Genomic DNA, 13939 nt, shown 5'->3' with positions numbered 1-13939 from the left:
AAGCAGTGCTGAGGGAAATTTATACAGCTGTAAACACCTACATTACTAAATAAGATCTCAAATAACATACTCTACCTTAAAACAACTAGAAAAAAAAGCAAATTTAACCCAAAGCAAGCGAAGGAAAAAATGAAGATTAGAATGGAGAGAAATTATAGAACAGAAAAACAGAATTAATGAAACAAAAAAGTTGGTTCTTTGAAGAGACAAAATTGACAAGCCTTTATCTCGACTGACGTTAAAACAAGAAAAGCAAGTGGATGAAATTACTATAATCAGTAATGAAAATGAGGACATTACTATTAACAGCTATGAGAGAACACTGTGAACTTAAAAAAATAGCTTCAAGATATAATTCACATACTATAGAATTCACCCATTTATTGAGATGTAATTCACATAATATAAAATTCACCCACCGAAGGAGTACAAGTCAATGAAATTTAGTATATCAACAGATACGTGCAACCATCCCCATGGTAAAACTTAAAACATTTTTGTTACTTCAAAGAGGTATCCTTTTGCTATCAACCCCTAATCCTCCATTCCGCTTATGTAGAGCAACCACTAATCTACTTTGTTTTTATAGATTTCCCTCTTCAGGACATTTCTTATAAATGCAATCATATAATATACTGGCTATTTTCACTGGCTTTTCACTTACCAAATGTTTCAAAATTCATCCATGATGTGGCAAATGTAAACACCTCATTCCTTTTTATAGCCAAGTAATATTCCATTGTATGGATATACCACATTTTGCTTATCACATATCAGATGATGGACATTCCAGTTGTTTCCCCTTTTTGTTGTTATAAATTTTTTGCCAACAAATTAGATAATCTACATGAAATGAATAAATTCCTATAAGACACAAACTACCAAAACTGACTCATTAAGAAATGTTTAAATCTTGGTAGAATTATAACAAGAGACAGAATCAGGGCTAGGCGCGGTGGCTCACACCTGTAATCCCAACACTTTGGCAGACCGAGGCAGGTGGATCACAAGGTCAGGAGTTCGAGACCAACCTGGCCAACACAGTGAAACCCCATCTCTACTAAAAATACAAAAATTAGCCGGGTGTCGTGGCACAAGCCTGTAGTCCCAGCTACTCCAGGGGCTGAGGGGGGAGAATTGCTTGAACCCAGGAGGTGGAGGTTACAGTGAGCTGAGACCACACCATTGCACTCCAGCCTGGGTGACAGAGTGAGACTCTGTCTCAAAAAAAAAAAAAAAAAAGAGACAGAGAGACAGAATCAGTAATCAAGAAAGTAAGAAAAGCCCAGGACATGACGGCTTTACCAGTGAATATTACCAAACACTTAAAGAAGAATTAACTCCAATGCTCCTCAAACTTTTCTAAAAAAATAAAAAAAATTCCTAACTTATTCTTTGAGGCTGGTATTACCATAATACCAAAACTAGACAAAGATACCATAGGAAAAGAAAACTACAAACAATATATGAATACAGATGCAAAAATCTTCAACAAAAGACTAGCAAACCAAATCTGATAGCATGTTAAATGGATTATTTACAAAGGCCATGTCGGATTCATCAAAATAAAAACCAAAAAACAAAAAGGGAGGGTGGTTCAACATGTGAGAATCAATTACAGAATAAACTAAAACTTTGGACTGTGGTTGATGATGATGTGTTAAAAGTAGGTTTATCAACTATAACAAATGTACCACTCTGGTATTGATTGTGGGGGAAACTGTGCATGTGGGGGGTAGTCAGGCAGTATACAGGAACTCTGTAATGTCTACTAAATTTTGCTATGAACCTAAAACTGCTCTAAGACATAAAGTCTACTAAGAAAAAAAAAGGGGGGGGGGGGGCAAGAATCTGAGTAGGTATTTCCCAAGGAAGACATAAAAATGGCCAATAAACACATGATATTCAAGATGATTAGTCATCAATGCAAATACAAACCCCAACATCAAACCACTAGATTGGCTATTAAAGGTAAAAATGGAAAATAAGTATTGACAAGGACGTGAAAAACTTAGAAATGTCATACATTACGGGTAAGAACATAAAATGGTATAGCCACTATGAAAAACAGGCTGGCAGTTTCTCAAAAAGGTAAACAAAATTACCATGTAACTCAGCAATTCTACCCCTAGGTATACACCCAACCAAAAGAAGTGAAAATCCTCTGTTCACAAAAAATCTTGTATATAAGTGTTCATAGCAGCATTTTTCATAGTAGTGTAAAAGTGGAAACAATAGGCTGGGTGCGGTGGTTCACGCCTGTAATCCCAGCACTTTGGAAGGCTGAGGTGGGTGGATCACGAGGTCAGGAGATCGAGACCATCCTGGCTAACATGGTGAAACCCCATCTCTACTAAAAATACAAAAAATTAGCTGGGCGTGGTGGCGGGCGCCTGTAGTCCCAGCTACTTGGGAGGCTGAAGTGGGAGAATGGCGTGAACCCGGGAGGCGGGGCTTGCAGTGAGCTGAGATCACACCACTGCACTCCAGCCTGGGTGACAGAGCAAGACTCTGTCTAAAAAAAAAAAAAAAAAAAAGTGGAAACAATAAAAATGTCCATGAACTGACAAATAAATATAATTGGGTATATCCACACGAAGAAATAGTCAGCACTGACAAGAATGAGATACTGATGCATGCTACAACATGGATGAACCTTGAAAACATTATGCTAAGTCAAAGAAGCAGACACAAAAGGTCACATATTATATGATTCTGTTTACATTAAATGTCCAGAATAGGCAAACCCATAGAGACAGAAAGCAGATTGTTGGTGGGTACCACAGCTGAAGAGCAAAAGGAATGGGGAGTGACCACTTAATAAGTATGTGACTTCCTGTTGGGATGAGGAAAATGTTCTGGAATTAGATAGTGGTGATAGACACACAGCATTGTAAATATAGTAGAAGCTACTAGATTATACACTTTTAAGCAGTTAAAATGAGGAATTTTATGTTACAGGAATTTTTCCTCAGCTAAAAAAACCCCCAAAACAATGAATTTAAACCCACTCAGCAACATATAAATTAACATAAGTCCTTTCAATAACCTTTTTTTTCACCTACAGTTCCATGCATCTTTCAGTATTCTTATATCTGTCTATTCAAAACCTGGATCTACAAACAGCAACCAGATAATTCACAACTGTAATACCATTAACAGTTACAAGACAATTTTTTAGTTCTAGCTACCAAAAGAAACAGACGAGAGAAAAAAAATCATGTCCTAATCTTAAAAGACAAGTTTATACTGATCATTGTACTCACTTTTTAGTGCAAGTAAACCCAATTATTTGAGTAAACTGACAGGAATACAAACATATATTAACCCTGTCCCTTAAAAGCAGCAGTGACTCACCAAGCTTCTCTGGCTCATCGGGCCCTGTGCCTGCAATGCAGCTGCTCTCCAGACCGTAGGTGGGATCCACTTTCCCAGAGGCTCGTGCTGCTTCTTGTACTTTCTTGACATGAGCCTCAACCAATTCCAGTGGTACCTCCTCCCGGACCCGAGAAAACTCCTCTGGTTCAAGAATAAAAATGGAACAGCAATCTAACTTTGCACAAAAATTTGCTTCAGTGTAAAACCACCACCAGGAAACCCAACACTGTATTATTGTCTTAGGTGTAGCAACCTCTTCAGGCTCTCAGTCCCTCTATACCAGCAAAATGAGAGGACTAAATGAGATAAAAAAAAAATAATAACGAAATTCTATGGCTCTACATTTTCTCCTACACATCACAGAGCCTTGAAATAAGAGATCTTTCAACTTATGCCAGTAATAATCAAAACTGCTGTCCATATTTTAACTTTGCTTACTAGATTAATAAATCAGAAAAACAAAAACAGCAAGGATTAAACATCCATAAAACCAAGAAGAGTTCTATGATGTGACAAAGTTCTAGTTACAACTAATGTGTAACCCATGAATATTAAATGACTTCCTTTGCTAGTTACACCAAATTCTAAATTAACCACAAAATATGCAATAAAAAACCTCTGTCCCTCCAATTCCTAAAGCTCTTAATTTTAAGGTACATTACTTAAAAATTTTGTAATACTTTTTTTTTTTTTGAGACAGAGTCTTGCTCTATTGCCCAGAGGATGGAGTGCAGCGGCGCGATCTCGGCTCACTGCAACCTCTGCCTCCTGGGTTCAGTGAGCCTCCTGCCTCAGCCTCCCAAGTAGCTGTGACTACAGGCATGTGCCACCACACCCAGCTAATTTGGTGTCCAGTCAAATATTGTAATACTTTTATAAAGAATATGGTATCTTTCACAGGTAATATCTGATTTTTGTTATTTATATTCAAAGAAATGAATGTAATGGCTGGTAATATTTAAATTGAGATAAACTGAGTTTTTCTGTTGAGGAGATGGTTTAGGGAAGTCCATACCCAAAGCCGCTTTTGCTGCAGCAGATGCCACGCGAGGGTCCACCACAGATGCCAAAAAAGCAACAGTACTCATGACTGGATTTCCTGACTGACTGAAGGGGACAGGCTGGTAGGCCAAAGGCCCAAGGGAAGCATCTGAATTCTCAAGGTATGGGTCCTCAATGGGAAGTCTCAAAAAGTGGAGGATGCATTCATCCTGAGTACGACTTCCAACATGTTCCGACACTTTGTTCCAATCATCCTTGTACATCTCCAGGGCCTAAAACAGAAAAAACAGATGCTTTCATGTCAGGTAACAAGAAAGTAATGTGTAATATTAGAAGTTCTTTAGATAGCTTTTATAAAAAAAAATTAATGCAAATATTTATGCATAAATAGAAAGATTTGATGGCTTTCCTTATATTATTTTCAATCAGGTAAGTAAAATAAATAAAAGACATGCATACTGTAAAGCAAGAAGTAGTCCAGGCACGGTGGCTCACACGTATATCAGCACTTTGGGAGGCAGAGGCGGGCAGATCACCTGAGGTCAGGAGTTCAAAAGCAGCCTGGCCAATAACATCGTGAAACCCCATCTCTACTAAAAATACAAAAATTAGCTGGGCATGGTGGTGCGTGCCTGTAATCCCAGCTACTCAGGAGACTGAGGCACAAGAATCGCTTGAAACCGGGAGGCAGAGGTTGCAGTGAGCCGAGATCGTGCCACTGTACTCCAGCCTAGGCGGCAAGAGTGATAGAAAGAAAGAAGGAAGAAAAAAGAAAAGAGGGAGGGAGGGAAGGAAGGGAAGGATGGAGGGAGGGAGGAAGGAAAGGAGGGAGGGAGGGGAGGGGTGGGGTGGGGAGGGGAGGAAGGAAGGAAGGAAGGAAGGAAGAAAGGAAGGAAGGAGGGGCTCTTTTACTAATACAGACAGACATAACTGTTTATGTAGAAAATTCTAAGGAAGCTATAAAAAAAGTACTAAAACTAAATAGCTGAGCAAAGTCACAGGATAGAAGGGCAATAGAGAAACTGAACTATATTTCCATACATAATAGCAATGAACAATTTTAAATATGAAGAAAAAAGTATTTAAAATAACATAAAAGCTGGGCGTAGTGGCACACATCTGTGCTCCCAGCTACTCAGGGGGCTGAGGCGAGAGGATCTCTCGAGCCCAGGGGTTCAAGGCCAGCCTGACAAACACAGCAAGACCCTGTCTTAGGTCCCGATTTTCTCCTGCTGCTGTGGCGCAGACACGGCGACTCCCGGCCCTGTGATTCCGGAGGTCCCCTTTGAACCATCGAAGCCCCCAGTCATTGAGGGGCTTAGCCCCACTGTTTATTGGAATCCAGAGAGTTTCAAGGAAAAGTTCCTTCGCAAGACCCGCAAGAACCCGGTGGTACCCATAGGTTGCCTGGCCACGGCGGCCGCCCTCACCTACGGCCTCTACTCCTTCCACCGGGGCAACAGCCAGCACTCTCAGCTCATGATGTGCACCCGGATCGCCGCCCAGGGTTTCACAGTCACAGCCATCTTGCTGGCTCTAGCTGTCACCGCTACGAAGTCTTGACCCTGAGCCCAGTGTCTGGCCTTGAAAGCTCCGCAGAAATGATTCCAAAACCCAGGAGCAACCACTGGCCCTACCATGGGACTTACTCCCTCCTCTCCTTTGAGAGGCCCATGTGTCGTTGGGGTAGGAAGTGACCCTTTGTGTAACCATAACTGAAAGTTTTTTCAAAAATCCTGGATTCTGTTGTTTGAATGTTACATACTTCTATTCGTGCCACATCTCCCCTCCACTCCCTGCTTAATAAACTCTAAAAATAAAAAAAAATAAAAAAAAAGACCCTGTCTTAAATAGCATAATAAAATACTTAGGAGGAATAAACATAATAAAGAATGTATAAGAGCAACAGACTAGAATGAGTAAAACACTAGAGAACTCAAAGACCCAAATAAAGGGAGAGATATATTGTGTTCATTCATTAAAAGTCTCAGTATTAAGATGTCAATTCTTTCCAAGTTGAACTACAGATTCAATACAATTCCAGTCAAACTCCAAGTAGGCTTCTTTTTAGTAGAAATTGATAAACTGATTCTAAAATTTATAAACTACATACATTTCTAGTTTTATAATTTATTACTTTTTCAGAGAAAATCCTGAAAGAAACCAACAAAAAGAATAAAAGGAGTCTCCGAGGGAAAAACGGATAGAACAGTAGAAAGAAAACCACAACTATGTGGTGCTAAGAATGTTGAGGAATTAATTGGATAAAAAGAATTATTTAGTGGCATACTGAAGTTGCTACTCTCACATCATTCTCTCCAGGACCATGGTTCTCAATGAAGGGTAATTTTTGCCCCCTTGAGGACATTGGCAACGTCTGCAGACATTTTTGGTTGACCCAAATGGGGAAGTGCTGCTGGTATCTAACAGCAAGGAGGGGCCATGTATACTGTAAAACATATATGAACCCTCCACCCCAACAACAAAAAAATCTGGCCCAAATGTCAATACTGAATGCTCCAACTGAAAAACCTTGCATTAGAGCCTAATTTGCTGCTCTACACTGTGAGATTGAGCTTTCTATAACAATAGTTGTCTTCATGTTTACTTTTTCAGTTAATTATTTTACTTCAAAGATTTTTTTTTTCTTAATTTTTAGAGACGGGTTCTCACTATATTGCCCAGGATGGTCACAGACTTCTGAACTCAAGCAATCCTCCTGCCTCAGCCTCCCAAAGTGCGGAGATTACAGGTGTGAAACACTGCACCTGGCCATCAATTCATTCTTAACTCTGGGTTCCAACTGCTGCTCAGGGTTTCATTTCTGCTGGAATGACAGAGGACTTCTCAAAACCCAAGCCAGCAAATGGTCTGACACATTAAATCCCTTGAAAAACTAGGCTAATTCTGGGTTTCCTCTGGATATTCAGTAACCTCAGGTAGTTCGAGAAGGAATTACTTTTTGAAAGATCCAGATTGTAAGAAAAAAGAAAAATAAATCTCACACGGGTCCACGGAAGTAGAAATGTATATACTGGGGCTTTATTATGTTTCTAATTATAAATAGGGATTTTCTAGACATGCTCTATCATGCCCTTTGCTAATGAAATTTTTAATTAAAAAATATTTTTTCATGTTCCTTTCACCAGGGAACAATAAGAAAGTTCATCAAGTTTTTTTCCAGAATAAAGGTGGAGTTGGGAAACCTTCTGAGATACAAAATCCAAGCAAGAATCAGCATCCAGAAGAGCACAGAGTTGAGAATCAGTAAATGTCTGAGCCTAGGAACTGACAGTAATGTTAATAAGAGAGGCGAATAAAAGAGATGTTTTGAAAAGAGAATAATGCGGTGACACACTGGCCAGGAAGGAGGATGATTTAATGAAAGTTTTTAGTAAGTATCTTATAATGCTACAAAACAAGCTTCATTCATCCTGCCATAACCCACGTTCAGGTCTTCATCATTACTTAACCTGGATACACTCACTCTTTTTTTGTGTGTGTGAGACACAGTCTTGCTATGTTGCCCAGGCTGCTGTCCAATTCCTGGCCTCAAGCAATCCTTCCATCTCAGCCTCATAAATCGATTATTATAATTACCTTTCTATAGTAATTTCATCCCTCTCCACGCTGCTAGAGTGAAATATGTTTTACATAAAACATTCTTTCTCTCCTGCCTAAAACTATTTTATTACGTGTCATTATCTTATGAAACTAAGCCAAACATGATCAGGATGCAGCCTACTTCTCCCACCCTATTCCCTACTCTTCATGTTTCAAGAATACACAGGCCCCACTTATCTATTCCTACTAGGTATTGTGCCTATGAACCATTTGTTCTGCACTGGAAACATCATGTTTTAGGACCAACACAGCTATACCATTCCCAGAAGGCTGTTCATTATGTCTTATCTACCCGGCCTGTTTGCAAAGCAACTCCTCTGTATAGCTCTTGTGCTCTAGACATAACTCTATTCATAAAGCTGGGAATTCCGCATTCAAGCTTTGTGTTTTATCTTTCTCTGTCACTTAAGTAGACTATGAATTCCTTAAAGGTACAGATTGTGTTCTGCAGATCTCAACCTGCAGTGTCTGTCATAGAGTCCAAAACACAATACCTAATAAAGTTTACTGAACTCAAACCACAGGAAACTGAACTAAACCAAGAAATAAATCTGACTTAGCTATGGCTCTCAAATGTAAAAAGGCAGTCTGTTTTTTTAATTTAAAAAAAAAAAAAAAAAAAAGGTTCTGTTAGCTAAACCAAGCTTGTCCAACCTGTGGCCTGCAGCCCACATGTGACCCAGGATGGCGTTGAATGTGGCCCATACAAATTCATAAACTTTCTTAAAACACTGAGATTTTTGGGGGGATTTTTTTTTTAAGCTCATCAGCTATTGTTAGTGTTAGTGTATTTTATGTGTGGCCCAAGACAATTCTTCCAATGTGGCCCAGGGAAGCCAAAGATTGGACATCTCTGTCCTTAAGAAAAGTTTTTTAATAGAAGATTTACTATGCATCTTAGTGTAGTTTAAAAGTACATAGAATGATACATTTCCTGGGTTTTGTATCAAGAAAAAGTATGTAAAGTATATGCACACTGTGAGGAAATCTTTCATGTTGGTTACTGAATATCTTCTAATGCTATGTTTCCTATAATTTAGCTGGCATAAAAAATGAGGCGCGGTGGCTTCACGCCTGTAATCCCAGCACTTTGGGATGCTGAGGTGGGCTGATCACGAGGTCAGGAGATTGAGACGATCCTGGCTAACATGGTGAAACCCTGTCTCTACTAAAAACACAAAAAAATTAGCCGGGCATGGTGGCAGGCACCTGTAGTCCCAGCTACTTGGGAGGCTGAGGCAGGAGAATAGCGTGAACCCGGGAGGTGGAGCTTGCAGTGAGCCGAGATCACACCACTGCACTCCAGCCTGGGCGACAGAGTGAGACTCTGTCTCCAAAAAAAAAAAAAAGAGAGAGAAACTCTTACGGTGATATATAAATGTTAATAAATTACAAGTTTTATTTGCTGGCATAGCCTTTATGTCTATTAATTATCTAAGGGAAAATAAATAGCATGAGAAAGCAAAGCATACATGACAAACACTAGAGCTATCACAGGAGAATCAGTGAGCTCACAAATTCAAGTCTTGTCACTTTCAAGCCCAAGAATAATTATAAATGAACAGGAAGAATACTGCAATCAGTTGTGGACTTAAAAGAAATTGTGAAGGCCAGGCACGGTGGCTTGTGCCTGTAATCCCAGCACTTTGGGAGGCTGAAGCGGGCAGATCACGAGGTCAAGAGATCGAGACCATCCTGGCCAACATGGTGAAACCCCGTGTCTTCTGAAAATACAAAAATTAGCTGGGCATGGTGGCGCGTGCCTGTAGTCCCAGCTACTCGGGAGGCTGAGCAGAAGAACTGCGTGAACCCGGGAGGCAGAGGTTGCAGTGAGCTGAGATCATGTCCCTGCCCTCCAGCCTGGCGACAGAGTGAGACTCCGTCTCAAAGAAAAAAGAAACTGTGAACCCAGTACAGTGGCTCACGTCTGTAATCCAAGCACTCTGGGAGGCTGAGGCAGGAGGATCACTAGAAACCAGGAGTTCAAGACCAGCATGGACAGCATAGCAAAACCCTGCCTCTATATTAAATAAATAAATATGTGCATATATATATAGATATGCATGTACATATATATTAACTTGAAAAAAAATTCCTTAATCACTGTGGAATAGAGTGGCTCCATTATCTCTCTTTCATTCTGGTGCCCTGATTGTATCAACAGAATTTCAAACTTCCATAAAGACTGTCATGGCCTTTTATAGCTACTTATTCTTTTTTGTTGTGCTGTTTTGTTTACCTCAAACTTTAGACTTTATATGCCTACTCATTCTAATGACACATTTTCAAGTAGAAATTCCCCACACCTTTTTACAACTAAAGTCTTACTCAAACAGGCCATCATCATCTCGATCTTACAGAGTAATTTCTTTTTAAAAAGTTAATATAAAACCTTACATTATCCTTCATTTCTACCGATTAAAGATCTTTCTTTTTCAAACTGCATTCCTTCATCTATCGAATACATTCCACTTTGACTATTTCCAAAATTGAAATGTTGCCTCCAATATTTACAATAAGATAACAAGGAAATGAACATGACCAGATATTAACCTTCAGCATTTACCCAAAAACTGTGCTTTGATGAAAGATTTTATGAAACAAGGTCTTTTAAAAATCAAAGGGGTGGGCTCAAGAATACGAGAAATATTTGGAATGCTGCCTGTGTGGTATATTTGTTTAATAAAATAGTATGCCAGCCTGAGCAACATGGTGAAACCCCATCTCTATTAAAAATACAAAAAAACTAGCCAGGCACGGTGGTGCACACCTGTAGTCCCAGCTACTCGAGAGGCTGAGCTGGGAGGATCGCCTGAGCTCGGGAAATTGAGGCTGCAGTGGACTGAGACTGCGCTACTGCACACTAGCATGGGGGAAGGGAGAAAAACCCTGTCTTAAAAAAAAAAAAAAAAAGGTACGATGCTATTTTGAAAACAGCAAACCCCAATGAGTCTACCAGATTTATCAATCTATTAGAAAGAGACTATATTTGATTATAAATCCATTTAAAAATACTCATCTGACTTCATATTCTTAAGCTATTAAGTATCTCTAAATAAACTATATAAATCGAAGATGTTAATGGTAAACATCGATGTGGAGAAGTCTTTTATTTCTCTTTGTGTAATTGCAAACAATTCCTGTTGACTGAATTGCAAGTTTAAAAGAAAAATCAAACACTTCACAGATTCCACCTGCAGGAGAGAAAATGCACTGTTGTGTAAGAATACTGTGGTTTTTTGGATGTCTTTAGTGTAAACAGTAGCTCAGTCATTCTTACCTCACTTTTACTACCTACTAATCTTAAATGTGAAAAAGGAGAAAAGTTTCAGCATCAATGTGCAGCAGGAAAAAGAACAACTGTTGCTCCAGTCATTGTTATACAACTTAACTTTCTCTCCAGAGCCCAAAGATTCCAAATAGCAATACAAAAGTGTGTTTATAGTCACCCACAAGCACTGAAAACACGATTCATTTAATTAATATTAAAATCTAGTAGATATGGCTATACAAAATAGTCTTGAAATTGAAAGTGAGTCAGTCAGTACCATAGGAAAGATAGTTAAATAAATAAGTAAAAAGTGAGTCAGCAAAGTTCTCTGCGTATCACTGATACTGAATGGGCATATGAGAATATATTAAAATAGAGGCAAAAAACAAAACAAAACAAGGGATTGTTTTGATTTTGATCACAACAGAGAAAGATAAGGTTGGGGGGAGAAGCAGAAAACAGCAAGAAAAAGTAAAAGAGGAATACAAGAAAGAAATGGAAATAGTTTGATGCACCAATGATACTTCTACAGTAATTACAACTATTGGAACAACCTGAAAAACCATCAGAGCAGTACAGCAACCAAAATGTCACCAAGTCCACTCTATGTGGTCTGGGAACCCAGAGGGCACCAGGCTCTTTTAGGAGGACTGTGATGTCAAACAATTTCCTTGATAATACTAAGACACTACTGCCTTTTTCATTATGTTGACATTTGCATTCATGGTACAAAAGGAGCAGTGACATCTCAGGATAAACCCAGGCAATGACACCAATTGTCTTAGTAGTCACTTTATTTCTAATTGTCACACACTCACAACTTATTTTGTTGTGAGTGTGTGACAATTAGGATTTAGCTTCACTTAAACATCCTCGATGAATCTATAAAAATTATCAATTTAATCATCTCAATACCTAACTACATGGAGACACAGAAAAGGATTTAAGTATCAACTATCAAAGCATGATGGCTGTTCTAAAGGAAAACACATTTGTGATTGAGTTTTGAGCTCCAGTGGACACTTTTTAAAATAGAATACTATAGGTGAGTTTAAAATGCTAGTCACAGGCCAGGCACAGTGGTTCATGCCAGAACTTTGGGAGGCCAAAGTGGGAGGATTGCTTGAGTCCAGGAGTTTGAGACCAGCCTGGACAACATGGTGAAAGCCCATTGCTACAAAAAATACAAAAATTAGCTAGGCATGGTGGCACATGCCCGTAGTCCCAGCTATTCAGGACTGAAGGTAAGAGGATCGCCTGAGCCTGGGAGGTAGAGGCTGCACTGAGCTATGATCAGGCCACTGCACTCCAGCCTGGGTGACACAGCGAGACCCTGCCTCTAAATGAAACAAAACAAAATAAAATGCTAGTCACAGAATCTTAGCACACATCCCATATGCATTAATCTGCTTACCTCCAGGAGTAGAAGGGTCTCCTGTTCAGTCCATTCTCTTCCAGCACTAGCACCTTTACTCTAAGGAAACAAAATCAGAAATTATTTGCTCATTTTTAAATGCTGAAGATGGAACTCAGTAGAATTCTTTTCCAAGCTCAGGGGACTGTGTTATGCAAACTACCAACGTAAGTCTTTGCCTAACAGGAATAAAACACTTTAAGGAGCCTAAACTTCTAAAAGAAATGCTGGCTTATTTCAAAGACTGGCCAGGCGTGGTAGCTCATGCCTGTAATCTCAGCACTTGGGAGGGCAAGGTGAGTGGATCACTTGAGGTAAGGAGTTCTAGACAAGCCTGGCCAACACAGTGAAACCCCATCTCTACTAAAAATACAAAAATTAGCTGAGAGTGGTGGCTCATGCCTACAGTCCCAGCTGCTCCAGAGACTGAGGCAGGAGAACCCAGGAGGCAGAGGTTGCAGTGAGCCAAGACCGCATCATTGCACTTCAGCCTGGGCAATAGAGCGAGACTCTGTCTCAAAAAAAAAAACAACACAAAAACAAAAACCAAAAAAGACTTCCTGCTGTCAAACAAGGACCCATAACTATTTGGATATGTTATTTCTATTATTTTGATACTTAACAGTATCTTTGGCAAGCTAAAAAGGCATATTGTTTTACTGCATACCATAAATCAGCTGTAATATCACAAACTTAGTACACATCTTGGTAATAACTTGAAGAGAGTACTTCTTCCACGATTCAAGGATCAGATGTACTACACACATAAAACACTGACAGGTTCTTGATTCCAACTGCAATAAGTCCATATTATCTCATTTTAAAACATTTCTCAATTATAAAAGAATCTCCAAGTGAGTCCCTAAACTCAAAATCACCTTTCCATGTGAGTCCCTTATAGTTTATGATTCATGTGACGATGTGAGTATTAAGAGAAGTGAGACGGCTTGTGTAAAAACTACAATTTAATCGATTAATTCATACTTCTTTATCTGCAGATCCTGCTGCATTCACTCATCTTCAGGAGACTTGATTTGTAGTATAGCTGATACTATCATGCAGCTATAAACATTACTAATTCAAAATATACATTCTAACATATTTCCCTCTCTCAAAACTCTATTTTGAGAGATTACCATTTAATAAATAAACATTTCTACAATCTGTGATTTTCCTGTATATGTCAATAAAGTTTCTCAGTTTAGATAATTAAAACTCTCAGTGCATTAGTGCTACACACTGCGTGAAAA

At 39.1% G+C, this 13939-nt stretch overlaps 2 protein-coding genes across 12 annotated transcripts in view; one reads left to right on the top strand and one right to left on the bottom strand.

The window, feature by feature from the left end:
- Nucleotides 1-13939, bottom strand: part of SMARCC1 (SWI/SNF related, matrix associated, actin dependent regulator of chromatin subfamily c member 1) — a 196820-nt gene that overhangs the window by 72899 nt on the left and 109982 nt on the right. For 7 of the 11 annotated variants that reach the window (XM_024244357.3, XM_054550862.2, XM_054550864.2 and 4 more), the window contains 3 exons: nucleotides 12690-12749; nucleotides 4394-4652; nucleotides 3358-3519 (listed from right to left, as the gene is read on the bottom strand). In XM_024244357.3, the coding sequence (XP_024100125.2) occupies nucleotides 3358-3519; nucleotides 4394-4652; nucleotides 12690-12749 (481 nt within the window). The remainder of the gene's footprint in view (nucleotides 1-3357; nucleotides 3520-4393; nucleotides 4653-12689; nucleotides 12750-13939) is intronic. The other 4 variants (XM_054550867.2, XM_054550863.2, XM_054550865.2 and 1 more) reach the window with 1 other exon arrangement.
- Nucleotides 4679-6101, top strand: LOC112132593 (HIG1 domain family member 2A, mitochondrial). The gene is made up of 2 exons (XM_063722657.1): nucleotides 4679-4696; nucleotides 5596-6101. The coding sequence occupies exons 1-2, from the start codon at nucleotides 4679-4681 to the stop codon at nucleotides 5941-5943; spliced, it is 366 nt and encodes a 121-aa protein (XP_063578727.1). The 3' UTR covers nucleotides 5944-6101.

This window comes from Pongo abelii, chromosome 2, assembly GCF_028885655.2.
Source record: "Pongo abelii isolate AG06213 chromosome 2, NHGRI_mPonAbe1-v2.0_pri, whole genome shotgun sequence".
NCBI classification, from domain to species: domain Eukaryota; kingdom Metazoa; phylum Chordata; class Mammalia; order Primates; family Hominidae; genus Pongo; species Pongo abelii.
The sequence above is the reverse complement of the archived record's forward strand: the minus strand, read 5'-3'. Positions and strand labels throughout refer to the sequence as shown.